The 19901-nt window shown below is 42.3% G+C and overlaps 1 protein-coding gene across 2 annotated transcripts; it reads right to left on the bottom strand.

The window, feature by feature from the left end:
* Positions 1–886: 886 nt before the first annotated feature.
* pomgnt2 (protein O-linked mannose N-acetylglucosaminyltransferase 2 (beta 1,4-)) lies at positions 887–19761 on the bottom strand. Of its 2 annotated transcripts, none has more exons than XM_077599786.1 (2): positions 19636–19761; positions 887–10594 (listed from the first exon to the last, which is right to left on the bottom strand). In XM_077599786.1, exon 2 carries the CDS (start codon positions 10548–10550, stop codon positions 8751–8753), a length of 1800 nt encoding a protein of 599 aa, XP_077455912.1. In that variant the 5' UTR covers positions 10551–10594; positions 19636–19761; the 3' UTR covers positions 887–8750. The 2 variants fall into 2 exon arrangements, with proteins under 2 accessions (XP_077455912.1, XP_077455913.1); XM_077599787.1 differs by having other exon boundaries at positions 19641–19730.
* Between the last annotated feature and the right edge of the window lie 140 nt (positions 19762–19901).

Raw genomic sequence — 19901 nt, 5'->3', positions numbered from 1 at the left:
CGATAGAAAAGAAGGAAGAACAAAAGAATGATGGATATTGAGTACAGTTAAAAAGGATTTTTGGTGAGTATAATATGGCTATATTCCTAAATAATATTTCAATTGTGGGCCCGGTTCTGATATCTGAAAAGCTCTAGTGTTTGTTATTAAGCTCCAGTGTTTGTATTTAATCACTAAATGCTGCTAGGAAGTGGATTTTACCCCATTTTACGCCAGTTAAATTTTTGCCGTTTCCCCATTGACGTCCATCGCTGTCTTTTCACGGGAAAAATCACCCCCCTGGCCTGGTTGTAATGTCTCAAAAGCTCCAGTATTTGTATTCAATCAATAAATGCTGCTAGGAAGTGGATTTTACCTCATTTTAGTGCATTTTTTTGCTGTTCCACGTATGGACGAATATGGACGTATCGACGTTCATCGCTGTCTTTTTACCGGGAAATGATACTCCGGGCCCAGTTCTGATGTCTAAAAAGCTCCAGTATTTGTATTTAATCAATACATGCTGTTTTCGGCTGGATTTTACCCCATTTTCGGCCCGTACGCCATTGACGTTCATCGCTGTCTTTTCCCGGGAAAATCACCCCCCTGGCCTGGTTTTAATGTCTGAAAAGCTCCAGTATTTGTATTTAATCATGAAATGCTGCTAGAAAGTGGATTTTACCCCATTTTTGTGCATTGATTTATTGATTGTTTCGCAGCTGTAGCTGCAGTAGAGGTTTAATAGCCATAAAATAGTTTTTGAGGGTTGGATTGATACGTTGAAGGCGCTACCAGAAAATGCACGGACCGCCACTGATAGTTTATAAGGATAGGGTTCTAAGTATCAATTTACGAGGATACGAGGAATGGGACCCAATCGCAGGGAAGCAGGCGAGGACGAGGAAAGTAGTGCTCAAAACAAAACTTTAATAACTTAGGCAGGATCTTAGAAAATAAAAAATACTTAGGAATCAAATCACAAAACCAAACCGGACTAGGGAAAATACGGGGAATCGAGGAACGAGAAAACGCAGACACATGGCAAGGCAAATAGGGCGGACAATCCGACCAATGACAATAGGCTTTTGTTGTTGATCATGACGACAGGGCCTATGTCCGATTACTATTACTAATCAGTGGGGTTTAAATAGACACAACAGGAACTAATTTTGAATCACGCGCAGCTGCGCGTGCACAACGGCAAGGCAGGAGGGACAAACACGAGTAGGGAAACGAACATCAGAACACAGGGAGAAAGCAATGGAAAAACAATAACATACTACTCCTAATAGTACCCCCCCCTCTAAGGGACTGATCCTAGACGTCCCAAAGGCGAATGTCCATGAAAAAGAAAAACACTGGTAACATAGTTCGACAGATGACCGTACCGGCCTGTTACCAGGAGGGGAAGTGGCCGGTCCGGTGGGCGTCCACGCCGGCCAGTGAGGAGGCGTGGGTTTGGTCGGTCCAGTGGGCGTCCGTGCCGGCCAGTGAGGAGGCGTGGGTTTGACCGGTCCGGTGGACGTCCGCGCCGGCCGGTAACGAGGCGTGGAAGTGGCCGGAGAGTCGCCGCCGCCGACTCCCTCGTCCAGGGGGCCCGGAGAGTCGCCGCCGCCGACCCCCTCGTCCAGGGGGCCCGGAGAGTCGCCGCCGCCGACCCCCTCGTCCAGGGGGCCCGGAGAGTCGCCGCCGCCGACCCCCTCAATCAGGGGGCCCGGAGAGTCACTGCCGCCAACCCCCTCGTCCAGGGGGCCCGGAGAGTCGCCGCCGCCGCCCCCCTCGTCCAGGGGGCCCGGAGAGGTCGCCGCCGACCCTCATCCAGGGGGCCCGGAGAGTCGCCGCCGACAACACCCTCGTCCAGGGGGCCCGGAGAGTCGCCGCCGCCGACCCCCTCGTCCAGGGTGCCCGGAGAGTCGCCGCCGCCGCCCCCCTCGTCCAGGGGGCCCAGAGAGGTCGCTGTTGCTGGCCCTCTCGTCCAGGGGTCCCGGAGAGTCGCCGCCGCCGACCGCCTCGTCCAGGGGGCCCAGAGAGTCGCCGCCGCTGACCCCCTCATCCAGGGGACCCGGAGAGTCGATGCTGCCGACCCCCTCGTCCAGGGGGCCCGGAGAGTCGCCGCCGCCGACCCCCTCGTCCAGGGTGCCCGGAGAGTCGCCGCCGCCGCCCCCCTCGTCCAGGGGGCCCACAGAGGTCGCTGTTGCCGGCCCTCTCGTCCAGGGGTCCCGGAGAGTCGCCGCTGCCGACCGCCTCGTCCAGGGGGCCCAGAGAGTCGCCGCCGCTGACCCCCTCATCCAGGGGACCCGGAGAGTCGACGCTGCCGACCCCCTCGTCCAGGGGGCCCGGAGAGTCGCCGCCGCCAACCCCCTCGTCCAGGGGGCCCAGAGAGTCACCGCCGCCGACCCCCTTGTCCAGGGGGCCCGGAGAGTCGCCGCCGCTTATGAGCTTTTCAGCTTCAGCACGGGGATGACCGGCGGGACAGCCAGCACGGGGACGCTGGCTTTCAGCTTCAGGATGTGGATGACCGGCGGGACAGCCGGCACGGGGACACTGGTTCACAGCTTAGGCACGGGTGAGACAGGTGTGCCAGCCGGCACAAGTGCGACAGGTGTGCCAGCCGGCACGGGTGCGACAGGTGTGCCAGCCGGCACGGGGACACTGTTTCGCTGCTTAGCCATGGGTGCGACTGGCGGGCTAGCCGGCACGGAGAGGCTGGTTCGCGGCTTAGGCACGGGTGTGACTGGCAGGCCAGCCGGCACAGGGAATCTTGTGCGTGGCTTAGGCACGGGTGCGACTGCCATCTGTCCCACCCCATTATTGGTTTTAATGTTATTGAACACATCCTGGCACAGACTGAAGTGCATCAACAGTATCTTGCTGTGAGGAGGGCTTGCCCAAGTCTCAAACGAAACAAGGTGAGGACTTTTATACAGGCCATCAGTGCAGAACAGATGGACCAGTATGGAGTGAGCACTAAGAAAACCAGGGTTTTAGCACCAAAACACACCATTATTCAGATTGAGTGTTGTATAGCTGCCCAACCTTTTAAAGAGGAAATGAGTATGCTTTTTAAGCCAAATGTGACCTCGCCAGATGGTCTTGAGTTCAAGACAAATGACACTTTGGTCAGGGTAAGAAAGGGTGTTTTCCCTGTCATCACAATTGATGTCTCAAATCAAATTGACCATGATATTCTCTTACTCGGACGCACTGTAATTGGCACAGTACAAACAAATTTGACTGTACGCATACATACATATACATACATATATAAATATACATATACATACACATAGAGGTACATGTATACATACGGTAGGTCTTAACACTTAACTGCCATTTGTTTTGTTAAAGAACCTGACAGCTGATCGGATGAAGGATCTGCGGAAGCGCTCCTTCCTGCAATGGGGTGCAGCAGTCTATTGCTGAAAGAGCTTCAGAGGGACTCCACAGACTCATGCAGGGGGTGGGAGGTGCTGTCCATGATGGACATCATCCTGGTCAGCATTCTCTGCTCTCCCACTTCCTCCACAGAGTCCAAAGGACAGCCCAGAAGAGAGCTGGCCCTCCTGACCAGCTTATTCAGCCTGTTCCTGTCCCTCTCCATGCTCCCGCATCCCCAACAGAGCACTGCATAAAACACTGTAGATGCCACCACAGTGTCGTAAAAGGTCCTTAGCAGTGTCCTGCACACTCCAAAGGACCGTAGTGTCCTCAGTAGGTAGCGGCCCTTTTATACAGGGCATCTATGTTTGTGAACCAGTCTGGTTTGTTGTTGAGGTGAACACCCAGGTACTTAAAATTCTCCACCATTTCAATGTCCGTACTCTGGATGTTCACCTGAGTGGTCTGTTGAGGATTCCTCCGAAAATCGATGACAATTTCCTTTGTCTTACTGGTGTACATGTAGAGGTGGTTTTGCCTACACCAGTCAACAAAGGCTGTGATGACTCCCCTGTATTCTAGGTTGTTCCCGTCCATCACTCGTCCAACAATAGCGGTGTCATCAGAGAACTTCTGGAGGTGGCAGGTGTCTGTATTATGTTTGAAGTCTGATGTGTAGAGGGAGAAGAGAAGTGGGGAGAGCACCGTGCCTTGCGGGGGCCCCATACAGTCCTGAAGTCTCACATATTGTGGTCTGTCAGTGAGGAAGTTTATTATCCATGCGGCTAGGTGGTTCCTTACTCCAGCGTCTTCCAGTTTCCCTCTCAGTAGGACCGGCTGAATGGTGTTGAACGCACTGGAGAGGTCTCCAGGTGTGAAAGAGACCTGTGCATCAGGTAGGTGGTTGCATCTTCCACACCAATGCCTGGACGATGGGCAAACTGCAGAGGGTCCAGCTCTGCATTCATCAGGGGGCTGAGGTGATTGAGGATTCTCTCCAAAGTCTTGATCAGGTGAGAGGTTAATGCTACCCACCTGAAGTGGTTTGGCTCCCTGGGGTTCGCAGTCTTTGGAACTGGGACCACACAGGAAGTTTTCCACAAGGTGGGGACCTTCTGCAGACTGTGGCTGAGGTTGAAAATATGCAGAATCACTTTGCCAAGCTGATCCACATTCTCTCAGTAGTCTGGAGCTGAGGCCGTCTGGACTGGTAGCCTTCCTTGCCTCGATCTTCTTTAGCTGTTTTATCACCTGATCGACAGTAATGCAGAGACTGGTGGAAGAGGGGGCAGAACTGAATCAGTTAAAGAACTGATTCAGTTAATTGTCCCACTCCCTGTCTACGGACTCCGGGTCTCTCTCACTGTTGCCTCCATGGCCCAAAATGGTCCTCAAGCTCCTCCAGACCTCTTTGGTGTTGCCTCTCTGGAGTTGGTTCTCTGGCTTCCTCCTGTAGATGGTCTTTCCCTTCCTTATCCCTCTCTTCAGCTCCTTCTGGACCATTTTCAGACTCTCTTTCTCACCAGACCTAAAAGCCCTCTTCTTCTTGTTCAGGAGGGCCCTTAGATCCCTGGCGACCCACGCTTTATTGTTGGAGAAAAAACTGACCTTCTTGGAGGGTACAATGTTCTCAACACAGAAGTTAATATAATCTGTGATGCAGTGGGGCAAGCTGTCAATGTCTTTCCCATGTGAATTCCACAGCACCTCCCATTCAGTGGTCTCAAAACAGTCCCTCAGTACCATGCTGGTCTCCTTGGTCAATCTTTGTATGATCCTCGTGGTAGGTTTTATTTTCCTCACCAAAGGGATGTAGGTGGGGATCAGATGGACCAGGTTGTGGTCTGAGTGGCCCAGTGGGGGCAGGGGGACTGAACTGTATGCCTCCTTTGTCTTGGCATACAGCAGGTCCAGAGTTTTTTGTTCCCTGGTGTGGCACTTCACATACTGAGTGAAGGTGGGGAGTAGAAGCCAAGGAAGCATGGTTAAAATCACCGGAGATAAGAAGAGAGAGAGACTGGGGTGTGACGTCTGCAGCCGCGACACAGTAGCGTGAAGCAGCTCGCGACCGACTGCCGCATCGGCGGAAGGAGGTATATACGCAGTTATTATGATAACGTGCGAGAACTCCCAGGGGATGTAAAACGGCCTGATGCTAACAGCTACTAGCTCGATATCTCGAGTGCAAAGTTGCTCCTTCACCGTAATATGCCCGGGGCTACACCATCTACTATTAATAAAAACAGCTAGTCCCCCACCTTTCTTCCTACTGCTCTCCTCAGCATTTCTGTCCACCCTCACCAGCTGAAAACCATCCAAGGAGACAGGAGAGTCTGGTGTTAGTTCATTCAGCCAGGTCTCTGTAAAGCACATAATACAGATTTTCTGATATTGTCATTGTAGTTTGGTAAGCGCCGTTAGCTCTTCCATCTTATTGGGGGGAGATCTTAAGTTCCTCATAATAATAGATGGAATGCTGGGTGTGAAGCGTCACTTTCTCTCCTGACATTTTCGCCCAGCTCTGCATCCTCTTCTCTTCCTCTTTAACTCCGCGGGGAGGTCCAGGGGCATCCAGGTGTTGCGTAGCGCTAACAGCTGATACTTTGTGTAAAACAGCGGAGGCATGGCTGAATGGGTCAAAAATGTCAAGTCCAGAATTTGCAAAGATAAACTAAACTAGTAGATCAAAGACTGACTCTCGCACAACTTGAGTCTTTAAGTAGTCTTGAAAGTAAAACAATGTAAAACATTAAAGTATGAAGTATAAAACATAAAGTAAAGTAACAAGTAAAATCTTAAGAGACAATAAAATGTAAAAATAAAGGATAAAAAAGCTGTAAAAACAGAATACGTGTGAGGACTTAGGGAGCTACTGCAACTGGCTGCCGCTTGAACGGCGCCTAGATGTCACATTGAACGAAGCTAGTTGATTTTGTCAGTTGGCAAACCTAACATTTATTGTATTTATTGGTCTTTGGAGCTTGGGAGTCAATATGCCGAAGGTGATAAAATATTTACTAATATTGTTTTGAATGGGCGGTTTATTAAAAAATACTTTAACAATATTATCGCATATTAGCAACAATTTGTGAGTCATTTTATCGAACACTAAAATTTATCAGTGGGACTGACCGGTCTCATGAAAGGCTATTTTTCTCAAATTTGCTTATTGTTGCGTGTAATTGTGATAACAGTGAGCTACAGAATGTGGCTCCTATCTTACATAAACAGTGGCTCCTGGGTGGGGGTGAGACGAGTCGGTTACCGGAGGAATTCAGCCAGTGATTTCGCTGTCCTTGGGTTGTTAACAATATGGGGGTGATTTACAAATTAGATCTTAAATATTAAGAAGTGGGCGGCCCGGTGCTGCGAGTGGTTAGTGCGTCGGCCTCACAGCTCTGGGGTCCTGGGTTTAAATCCAGGTCGGTCCACCTGTATGGCGTTTGCATGTTCTGCGGGGCATGCGTGGGTTACCTCCGGGTACTCCGGTTTCCTCCCACATTCCAAAAAAATGCATGGTAAGCTGATTGGACAGTCTAAATTGCCCCTAGGTATGGGTGTGAGTGTGCATGGTTGTCCGTCTCCTTGTGCCCTGCGATCGGCTGGCCACCGATTCAGGCTCCAGCACCCCCGCGACCCTAATGAGGATAAAGCGGTTCAGAAAATGAGATGAGACGCTACTTATTGCGATCGACCCAGTGGACGTTCACCCTAAAAATAGCCTCCCTTCGTATTCCAAGCATTACAGTAAATCCATTCAAAATATCCCAGACGAGTGGCAAGGCAGTTGACTTCCGTGTGCTCGCAGCGCTGTTAACCCACCATACAAAGACGAACAGGCAGCATCGCACGAGTTATGTGACGATTTGGGATGGATTGTCAATGCCTGGGCAAAGCACTGTAGTTTGAGCTTTCGTCAAAGCTGGAATCACAATTACGAAACCCCACGGCAACAACTTTGACACTGACAATGAGATGGAACCCAGCATTGTTGGCAAATTCGCCCACTTGGCTGAACTCTTTATATCGGTTACAGAAGATGAGGACTTCGACAGATTTGTAGATGTTTGAATACTTTGACTTATATTTTCGCGAATATACATTGTCAATAAAACAAAATCAAACTCAGTTTTGCTCCTGTTGCCGATTTTAAAACATACGCTAGCATCCATGCTAAGGTATGTGTCATGATAGCACAACTATAGCAGCGCGTCTTTTGAAAAGAAGCTCCTTTTCTATTGAGAAAAACAGAAAATACACCCGCAACTGAGACGGTGCCCTTTCAGGCGGGGCATCCTATAGGTGTGAAAATCCGGTACTTTCCGTTTAATATAAATTAAATAAAAAAAACATGTTAATGGGAGTTCGAGTACAAGTCCTTGAAAAGGAGCCCCCTTTCAGCGAGGTAAAGCTTTGTCTTCTTGTGGCCATGTTTAGTCTATATTATCCGCAATATTTGAGGGATTACTGTCCTCACCGGACAAAGCGTGGGATCAAAAAATCTCAGGTAACAAAACGACCCAAAAACCATAATGGTCTGTTATAAACAAATTAGTCAAACATAGCCTATATTCTTGTTTTTAAAAGCATGAGGAAGGTTGAACTTGTTGATTAAGGCTGGCTTGAACATGAAGCCAGCCACAGCATCCCCACACAGGTGATCCGTGTGAACCCTGGCATTTTCAGTTCATTTTTGAATAAGAATGCCCGGGAAGGCATCCTCTTCCAAAAGAACTTGTCACTGCCTGTTCTAGCCGGGTCGCGGCACAGACCTCGCTCGCTGAGTTGAGTGACATTCCTCTGTCTTCCACCATTTTCTTCTTGGCAAGCGGAAGACAGGGGAGTGGCTTCTGTTTGCGAGTTTCACCGTTGATTTTGACATTAGGAACGTTTTTTTCTCCAGAAAAAAAATCTGTTATGTAGTGAAGCTGCCAAGTGAAGAAGGATCACAGTACTTCCTATCACGGTGACGATTAAACATGCTAAGGTTAACTATAACAGGGTAAATAATCTAGTTTTCCCTAAGCAAAATTTGGGCTGCTTATAGATTTCGAGTGAAGCTCAAATTTCCAACAGTCATCATAATGTTCTGTTTAAGCAGTTTTTATTGCAGTGAAAATGCTTTGAAAAAAGGACACCAAAACCAAATATTTATTTATGTCCCGGCCGAAACTTCCCATAATCTTTGAAGCATTTCTAGCAATAGTAAACAGGAGGAAAATAAACACAAGAGTGGGTGTAGTGTGGCCCAATCACCAAACAACACCATCTATTTTTAAAACAGATACAAATTCTTAGCAGGAATTAGTGTCATTTTTTGTGATAGCAATTGGTAATGAAACCAAACTATGCATATTTCAACAAAATTAAAGTGAATATTTAAGCTGTATGCCTTAAGTCCTACACACAAGAACTTCGGCAAACGGACCCAGAAGGTTGTTGTTGAATATACACCTGACCCATACCATGTAGGTGGTAAAAGGCTTAATATTTTCTGAAAATGTGAAGTTTTGCTGTTGAAGGATGTAAGGCATGTAAGTATTCTCTCCTTGTTCTTGTATCCAGACTTCATATTTAACCTCTTTAACTTTCAGATATTTCAGATTCCATGGGATCTTCCAAGAAATTATAAGTTGTGCCTTATCAGTAGATTGCACCGAAGTTTGACACTGAGGTTCTCTTACCCTGCCGGGATGAATCTTGCTGGTGTGTTTTGACTTTTTGAATCTTAGTCTGCTCTTCATACCCTCCTTTAAAACGCCAAGGAGTGAAGGGATATCAATGAGAGTATCTTGGTAGATTCGAAAGAGCCACTCTGGGTTGCGACAACACAAATGCTTTGATACTTCTTTACTAGCTAATATTCGCTCCTGCTCTTCATTCTCTAAGTGAGCTATACCTCCTTGTTCCCAAGATCTGTCTGGATGAGCAACAGAGTTTTCCTTCTTTATGTTTCTCCAGGAAAAATAGTGTAGATCCATGTCTGGAAGGGTGGCTAGTGTTTTGTAGGGAGAATATTGCTCTGGGTTTATAGCAAAGGGGAAAAGTTCAACGACAACAGCTCCTCTAGGGAGAAAAATTGAGGTGATAAGTTGCGCTCCATGCATACTCACTAGCATTGAAGCATCACTGAGAAGCTGGACAATGGTGGAAAATGACTGTTCCTCCAGTGAAACTTTAAACACTTTCATTTGGAACTCCTGTGCTAATGCAGTGATTAGTTCTCCTTCATTCAGTATAAGCCTTGTTGTCAAGCGAGTGAACAGAACTATATATTCATCTTTCTTGCTCTCATCTTCACCATTATCAGCATCTTTGTCTGCCTCTTCAATTCTTGTGATGTTCATTTTAACCATAAAAGCTTTAGAAAACTGCCGGATTTCAGTTCCTGAGACCAAAATGTTAGCCTTAGGACCTTGTGGCTGAACAAAACCATATTGATACCAAGTTGTCATTTTGGACACACCCACATAAGATTTAATAAAACAAATTAGCTTTCCAAAATCTTTTAGATGATCTTTGAGTAGTGGCTGTCTGCTGCTTAAAAGTTTGTATAGATCAAAGTGTGGTCCTTCACTCCAACCCTCCATGAACACCAATCGTGCCTTCTCATCTAGATCTAAATACAGTTTCATAGTATAGAAGGCAGGCAGTATATCATCATGAAAAACATGCATTATGTTGTCGGGATTAAATCGGTTAAAAATAAATGTCACATCTGGAACAAACACAGGCTTGGACAGGAACTTCAAAGCTGCAGTTGGAAGCTCTAAGAAGTTGAAAAACTGGGTATTGTGATCTTCTACCGAGGACATGTCAAGCAGAGAAGGTTGGAATCGTCTTGAACCCAAATTCGGCAACATAAAAGAAGAATTAGAATGGAAGAATACAAACTCATCTCCTTCTGTACAGTAGCAGAGGTAATCAAAGCGGCAGATCCGATCGGTATGCATTTTGCTGCTGCACACCATGCGGGTGCCATCTTCATGTAGCGTCTGTAGAGCTATATGATAGTCCATAGGATCCTGTGTAAAATCCTGGGACTTCTGTGGCATGTGCAACTTCTCCTGAAGAACGGCAGCATGTTCTCTCAATTTGGAGTACTCCCAAAGTAAAGCTGCTATTATAGAAACAAGTAGTCCGTTAAATAGTAAACCCAAACTCATTTTGCAGCCACCCACTGAAGACTGCATTTCTGTTCTTGTAGAAGATCTTTGTCTAAGAATGAGAAAAATATCTGTTGAAAAGAATTGGGAAGATGCAAAGGATGGGGAAGAGAGGCCAGAAGAAGGGGGCATGGTATGAGATGAGAAGAAAATTAAATTAAATTAACCACCTAACCCTTAAAATGACCATTACTTAATGAAATTACTGGCAGAATATATATAAATACTAATGACCCCGCCTATTCGCGGTTTCGCATCCGCTTCAGTCCTTCGCAGATTTTCATAATGTAACATGATTTGTATACATATACAGTCGTACCTCTACTTACGAAATTAATTGGTTCCAGAACTTTTTTCGTAACTTGAAAATTTTGTCAGGAGAGTAGTACTTGATATGTAAATTCTCTAATGCATTCCACAGTCCTCACACAATTATCAACTAAACCCTTTAAAATGGGTCAAAAAGTCCCATTTTTTTGTGAAAGATGTGAGGAAACACAAAAATGAGATAAAATTATAAGAAAATGATTGAGAATGAAAATGTCCCCTGCACCGCTGAAATTCTCCCTGTTAAAGATGTAATTTCCATGTTTGTCCGCCAGATGGCGGCAAGATTATATACATACACGGATACACGCACGCACGCACGCACGCACACACACACACACACACACACACACACACACACACACACACACACACACACACATACATACATACATACATACACAGTAATACCTCGGCAAACGAGTGCAATTTGAGATACGAGTAAAATTTCGGGCAAACATTTATCTTGAGATAGGAGACAAATTTTGGACGCGAGAGGCTGCTCATAAGAAAATCATGGGCACTGTCTTTCTGGTCGCAACTCCCTCGAGTCATGTCTCGACGAGCACTGGGTGGAGCGTTGCATTTTTTCAGTGTTTTTCCCCGTAAGTCAGGGCGAATGGCAGAGCGATCGCTAATACGAGAGGAGTACACAATGGTACCTTGACATACGAGTGCCACGACATACGAGCAATTTGAGACACGAGTAAAATTTTGAGCAGATATTTATCTTGAGATACAAGACAAATTTTGATATACAAGCAGACAGCGGACGCGAGAGGCTCCTCATAAGAACATCATTTATCGTCTGTCTCTCTCCCCGCAACTCCCTGGTGTAATGTCTCTGTGGTCGCAACTCCCTTGTGTAATGTCTCTGCGAGCACTGGGCGGAGCGGTGCATTTTTTCAGTGTTGTTTTTTCTTCCCGGTAGTCAGTGCGAATGGCATATACAGACACTCCTCAACTTACGAACGCAATTGGTTCCGAGCGATTGTTCATAAGTTGAATTTGTTTGTAAGTTGATTTAGTGCTATATTTTGTATTATAATTTATGTTTAAGGCCTATATAAGTATATTGAAGGTTTATATAAGTGCATTTGTATGTTTAAGGCTTGTATAAGTAACACGCATTGGTTTGTACTGAAAAAAAAAAAAATTAATAAAATGGAGAGAATATGTACAGTACTGTAGAGAGAGAGATAGATTTATGTATTAGAAACTGGCCAAAAGAAGCGACCTAATGACGATTGCACAGTTTTCTTCTTTTTTTCATCATAAATGATGCAGTAGCACTGTATGGCATCATTCAATTGATTTGCAAACTTTGTGCAACGTTCAATATTTGGGTCCTGCTGCTCGATCTTTCCGTTTATAAATGGTACTGAATGTGCAACGCTCACCACTTTCTGACGCGCATCAAGCTTCGTTATTATTGCCACTCGTTTCAAATGAAATGGCTTGCCTCTTCCTTGCAACTCCCTCAATAGAAGCCTTTAGCTTTTTACCAACCATATTCAATATTGGATGCATGAGATATTTAATGATACAAATGAAAAAGGTTCTTTGCACACTGGAGATACATTCACGCACTTCCGCATTGCAACGAAGAAGACGGTAGATGCTGGGTGAGCTGAGCTCTCACAGCGCCAGGCGTCGGTATTAGCGGCGGAAAGAAGTACTACTCCGAAAAAGACGCGAAATACAAAATTGGACTTGCGAACATTTTTGGACTTAAACGCAATTTGCAGACATGTTCGTATGTACCGTTGTTCGTAAGTTGAATGTTCGTAAGTAGGGGAGCGTCTGTATACTACTTCTCGGGGCAAGTGGTCGTGCGTTGTCCTATTGTGAGGACATTTGTGTGCATCGTTTTGGGAATATTTTGAAGGGAATACAAAATCAAAGAACCCTCGATATTGACTGAAAGTCAGTGTGGAGGCAGGGCAAATATATCTATCTATATTGATCTATATCTATCTATCTATATAGATCTATATCTATCTATATAGATCTATATCTATCTATATAGATCTATATCTATCTATATAGATCTATATCTATCTATCTATATAGAGCTATATCTATCTATCTATATAGATTTATATCTATCTATCTATCTATATAGATCTATATCTATCTATCTATCTATCTATCTATCTATCTATCTATATAGATCTATATCGATCTATCTATCTATATAGATCTATATCGATCTATCTATCTATATAGATCTATATCTATCTATATAGATCTATATCTATCTAGATATATATCTATATATCTATCTAGATTTAGATCTATCTATATAGATCTATATCTATCTATCTATATAGATCTATATCTATCTATCTATATAGATCTATATCTATCTATCTATCTATATAGATCTCTATCTATCTATATAGATCTATATCTATCTATCTATATAGATCTATATCTATCTATCTATCTATCTATCTATATTGATCTATAGCTATCTATCTATATAGATCTATATCTATCTATATAGATCTATATCTATCTATCTATCTATATAGATCTATATCTATCTATATAGATCTATATCTATCTATCTATATAGATCTATATCTATCCATATAGATCTATATCTATCTATCTATATAGATCTATATCTATCTATCTATATAGATCTCTATCTATATAGATCTAGATCTATCTATCTAAAATAGATCTATATCTATCTATCTATATAGATCTATATCTATCTATCTATATAGATCTATATCTATCTATATATATAGATCTAGATCTATCTATCTAAAATAGATCTATATCTATCTATCTATATAGATCTATATCTATCTATCTATATAGATCTATATCTATCTATCTATATAGATCTAGATCTATCTATCTAAAATAGATCTATATCTATCTATCTATATAGATCTATATCTATCTATCTATATAGATCTATATCTATCTATCTATATAGATCTATATCTATCTATATATAGATCTATATCTATCTGTATATATATATAGATCTATATCTATCTGTATATATAAATCTATATCTATCTGTATATATATAGATCTATATTTATCTGTATATATATAGATCTATATCTATCTATCTAGATCTATACCAATATATCTAGATAGATCTATATCTATCTAGAGCTCTACATATCTAGATCTCTATCTATCTACATAGATCTCTATCTATCTACATAGATCTCTATCTATCTACATAGATCTCTATCTATCTACATAGATCTCTATCTATCTACATAGATCTCTATCTATCTACATAGATCTCTATCTATCTACATAGATCTCTATCTATCTACATAGATCTCTATCTATCTACATAGATCTCTATCTATCTACATAGATCTCTATCTATCTACATAGATCTCTATCTATCTACATAGATCTCTATCTATCTATCTACATAGATCTCTATCTATCTACATAGCTCTATCTATCTATCTACATAGATCTATATCTATCTACATAGATCTCTATCTATCTACATAGATCTCTATCTATCTATATAGATCTCTATCTATATAGATCTCTCTCTCTCTCTATATATATATATATATATATATATATATATATTTACAGTGGTACCTCGTCACACGACCGCTCATCATACAATATTCTCATCTTACGACGGAAATTTCGATCGAATAATTCGCCCGTCCTGCGATCAAAATTTCGTTATGCAACCAAGCCAGGTGGCCATGGCACTGTCTTTTTTGCATATCTTTCGTGTATAACAATATTTACGAGCACCGAATGAGTTATTCAGTCCAGGAAACGCACAACGCGCATGCGCGAGGAAAAGAGGGCTTTCTGGGTAATGAAGTATACTCCTGCACACAACGCCGACAGGCAATGGCACTCTTTCTCCGAATAAAACTTTACCCACAATCAATACGTGGGTAAGCTCAGCTGCTGCATTTCCTGTTATTTTTATCTAATACGAGGAGTATTATATTACTTCTCGTTCGCTGCTCATAAGAACATCAGGGGCACTGGCTCGTAACTCCCCGCAATAGCATCCCCGGTGGCAACTCTATCATAGGTGCCGTTCGAGGGGATGCGAACACAGATGCTACAAGCTAAAAGGGAGCCGCTAGCCAGCGCCCCCGAAGCTCCCATGAGCAGAACATCAGGGGCACTGGCTCGCAACTCCCCGCAATACCATCCCCGGTAGCAACTCTATCATAGGCGCCGTTCAAAGCGGATGTGAACACAGATGTTACAAGCTAAAAGGGAGCCGCTAGCCAGCGCCCCCGAAGCTCCCATGAACAGCGGAGCAATCGCTGATTAAAGACTGCTGCTCGTTGGCAAGTGGTCATGCGTTATCCGATTGTGAGGACATTTGTGTGCATCATTTTCGGAATATTTTGAAGGGAATAGTACAACAGCAAACAGCCCATCGATAGCGAACGTGAGGGTGGAGTGTTTGTTCCGTTTATGAGTGCGTTGTGTGGAGAAAAAAAAAACGAAGCCCCCCCGCCCCTTTTGTGCCCCTCCCCCCTCGGCGAAATCCGCCCAATTTTAGTTAGATTAAACACATTTTATTTCTATTAAACCACTAGTTATGTGTTACTTTGTTAATAGATGGGGAATTAGAAGAAATTAAACATTTTTTCCAATCCAATATCCTGTTTTTGGTGTTTTTTCAGAGGGCCGGAACAAATTATTTTTTTTTCCATTCATTTCAATGGGAAACGTCCGCTCGAGTTACGAGAACCTCATCATTCGATCTCAGTCTCAGAACGGATTACGATCGTATGTCGAGGTACGACTGTATATGTGTATATGTGTACGTGCGTACGTGCGCACGTGTATATGTATGTATATATATATATATATATATATATATATATATATATATATATATATATATATATATATATATATTCTTAAAAGCGCAAAATAGATTTTTAACTCGAGCGCAAGTTACATAAAAGATTCAGAAACGTTCCCCTACTTACGAACGAGTTAGGTTCCGAGCGATTGTTCATAAGTTGAATTTGTTTGTAAGTTGATTGTGCTATATTTTGTATTGTAATTTATGTTTAAGGCCTATATAAGTATATTGAAGGTTTATATAAGTGCATTTGTATGTTTAAGGCTTGTATAAGTAACACGCATTGGTTTGTACTGAAAAAAAAATTTAATAAAATGGAGAGAATATGTACAGTACTGTAGAGAGAGAGATAGATTTATGTATTAGAAACTGGCCAAAAGAAGCGACCTAATGACGATTGCACAGTTTTCTTCTTTTTTTCATCATAAATGATGCAGTAGCACTGTATGGCATCATTCAATTGATTTGCAAACTTTGTGCAACGTTCAATATTTGGGTCCTGCTGCTCGATCTTTCTGTTTATAAATGGTACTGACGGTCGAACGATTCAAGTTGCATGCCCGTGCAACGCTCACCACTCTCACGCTCATCAAGCTTCGTTATTATTGCCACTCGTTTCAAATGAAATGGCTTGCATCTTCCTTGCACTTTCGCTTTTTACCAACCATATTCAATAATGGATGCACGAGAAATTTAATGATACAAATGAAAAAGGTTCTTTGCGCACTGGAGATACGTTCATGCACTTCCGCATTGCAACAAATTGGACAGAAGAAGGTAGATGCTGGGTGAACTGAGCTCTCACAGCGCCAGGCGTCGGTATTAGCGGCGGAAAGAAGCACTACTCCGAAAAAAAAATACAAAATCGAACTTACGAACATTTTTCGACATAAAAGCAATTTGCAGACATGTTCGTATGTACCGTTGTTCGTAAGTCGTATGTTTGTATGTACACATGTACGCGTACACGCGCGTACGCGTGCACGCGCACACGCGCACACGCGCACACGTATATATATATATATATATATATATATATATATATATATATATATATATATATATATATACATATATCAGTGGCGGGCCGTCAGGGCCTTCTCTGCTGGCCTAAGAAATATCTGAATCATATTATATTTTGTCCATCAATACGTACTTATTATTCCAAATGGTCTGTTAGCTTACTTTCATTGCTTTTGCCCCTGGTTGCACTGCTTCCAGATGTGTGTTTTCATATTGAAGCATTTAACCAATCACATTTCAGCCATTATTTGTTGCCAGATCAAATCTGCCTCAAAGCCTGCACAATCAGTTCTTGCGGGCTCTGCTGCATTAAACTAGACTGTTGCTTTTAACCAATCAGATTTCGAGTTGGCAACCCCACAATGATTTTTCATAGGCATTAGCATTTTGCTGGCTGGGACATGTCATTGCTTTCACAAACTATGATTAGCTAGTAGGCGGGCCAAAGCAGTACCGAGGCAGCCGAGATCGCAAACTCCACCCACTATGGCCGACAGAAGCAAAAACAAATAGATTCTGTTTGCTCACAAAGCTATTTTCTAGACGGACTTTTTCAGGAAAAAAATGGACATCATTAAGAAAGGGCGGTCAACTCCGAAGCTAGCAAGCCTGTTACAGCCGGGAAAATGGTGTGTGGGGCACTTTCAGCGCGCTAACTTAGCTCCACAAGCAAATAGTATATTGTTGTGTTGATTTAATGCCATTTTCAAAACGGACTATGCCGGAAATATGACAGGACAGGCTCGACTTTCATCATTAGCTTCGATGGCGATAGGAAAGAAGGAAGAAAGAAAGGAGGATGGATATTGTGTAAAAAGGATTTTTGGTGAGTAAAATTACAAATATGGCTATATTCCTAAATAATATTTCAATTGTGGGCCAAGTTCTGATATCTGAAAAGCTCCAGTGTTTGTATTTAAGCTCCAGTGTTTGTATTTAATCACAAAATGCTGCTAGGAAGTGGATTTTACACCAGTTTAATTTTTGGCGTTTCACCATTGACGTCCATCGCTGTCTTTTCCCAGGAAAAATCACCCCCCTGGCCTGGTTGTAATGTCTCAAAAGCTCCAGTATTTGTATTCAATCAATAAATGATGCTAGGAAGTGGATTTTACCTAATTTTAGTATTTTAGTGCATTTTTTGTCATTTCACGTATGGACGTATCGACGTTCATCGCTGTCTTTTTACCGGGGAAATGATACTCCGGGCCCGGTTCTGATGTCTAAAAAGCTCCAGTATTTGTATTTAATCAATAAATGCTGTTTTCGGCTGGATTTTACCCCATTTTCGGGCAATGTTTGCCCGTACGCCATTGACGTTCATTGCTGTCACCCCCTGGCCTGGTCTTAATGTCTGAAAAGCTCCAGTATTTGTATTTAATCATGAAATGCTGCTAGGAAGTGGATTTTACCCCATTTTTGTGCATTAATTTGATTATTTTTTTATGTGTCGCAGCTGTAGCAGAGGTTTTATAGCCATAAAATAGTTTTTGAGGGTTGGATTGATACGTTGAAGGCGCTACCAGAAAATGCACCGCCCGCCACTGATATATATATATATATATATATATATATATATATATATATATATATATATATATATATATATATATATATATATATATATGTATATATACATATATATATGTATATATATATATATATATATATATATATATATATATATATATAGATATATATATATATATATATATATATATATATATATATATATATATGTATATATACATATATATATGTATATATGTATATATACATATACATATATATATATATATATATATATATATATATATATATATATATATATACATATATATACAGACGCTCCCCTACTTACGAACATTCAACTTACGAACAACGGTACATACGAACATGTCTGCAAATTGCGTTTAAGTCCAAAAATGTTCGCAAGTCCAATTTTGTATTTCGCGTCTTTTTCGGAGTAGTACTTCTTTCCGCCGCTAATACCGACGCCTGGCGCTGTGAGAGCTCAGCTCACCCAGCATCTACCGTCTTCTTCGTTGCAATGCGGAAGTGCGTGAATGTATCTCCAGTGTGCAAAGAACCTTTTTCATTTGTATCATTAAATATCTCATGCATCCAATATTGAATATGGTTGGTAAAAAGCTAAAGGCTTCTATTGAGGGAGTTGCAAGGAAGAGGCAAGCCATTTCATTTGAAACGAGTGGCAATAATAACGAAGCTTGATGCGCGTGAGAGTGGTGAGCGTTGCACATTCAGTACCATTTATAAACAGAAAGATCGAGCAGCAGGACCCAAATATTGAACGTTGCACAAAGTTTGCAAATCAATTGAATGATGCCATACAGTGCTACTGCATCATTTATGATGAAAAAAAGAAGAAAACTGTGCAATCGTCATTAGGTCGCTTCTTTTGGCCAGTTTCTAATACATAAATCTATCTCTCTCTCTACAGTACTGTACATATTCTCTCCATTTTATTAAATGTTTTTTTTCAGTACAAACCAATGCGTGTTACTTATACAAGCCTTAAACATACAAATGCACTTATATAAACCTTCAATATACTTATATAGGCCTTAAACATAAATTATAATACAAAATATAGCACTAAATCAACTTACAAACAAATTCAACTTATGAACAATCGCTCGGAACCAATTGCGTTCGTAAATTGAGGAGTGTCTGTATACATACACATATTATCATCTAATCTAATATATGTTCGTCTGTTACGATACATCCAGCAAATTTGACACGATCGTCTCGGAAAATTACAAATTAACATCATGTGGGACACATCAGTCAGACAACGTCTGAAGCTGCACTGCAGACGCTAAACAGACATCATTCATTAAGATTTAGCAACATCAAAACGTTTCAATTTTACACACAATAATATACCTTACGTTACAGCAGATTTGGAAACGGACCACCGCAGGCCACACCTCAAAGCTCAAATTTCCCGCGCACGCGCAGTATGGCTATCCAATTGTCACTGGCTATTCGGCGTGACTGCGCAACGTCACTTCCTCCGATGGTTTTTGCTTACAAACGCGACCAATTCAGACAGAAATGAATTATTCTCGAAATAGTCTTGCATGTGGTTTGAATTACAATGTTTTTATTAATGATGAGTTTATGCGGCATCACGTATCGTTTCGACACAG

This window comes from Stigmatopora argus, chromosome 4 (assembly GCF_051989625.1).
Source record: "Stigmatopora argus isolate UIUO_Sarg chromosome 4, RoL_Sarg_1.0, whole genome shotgun sequence".
Lineage (NCBI taxonomy): Eukaryota > Metazoa > Chordata > Actinopteri > Syngnathiformes > Syngnathidae > Stigmatopora > Stigmatopora argus.
The sequence above is the reverse complement of the archived record's forward strand: the minus strand, read 5'-3'. Positions and strand labels throughout refer to the sequence as shown.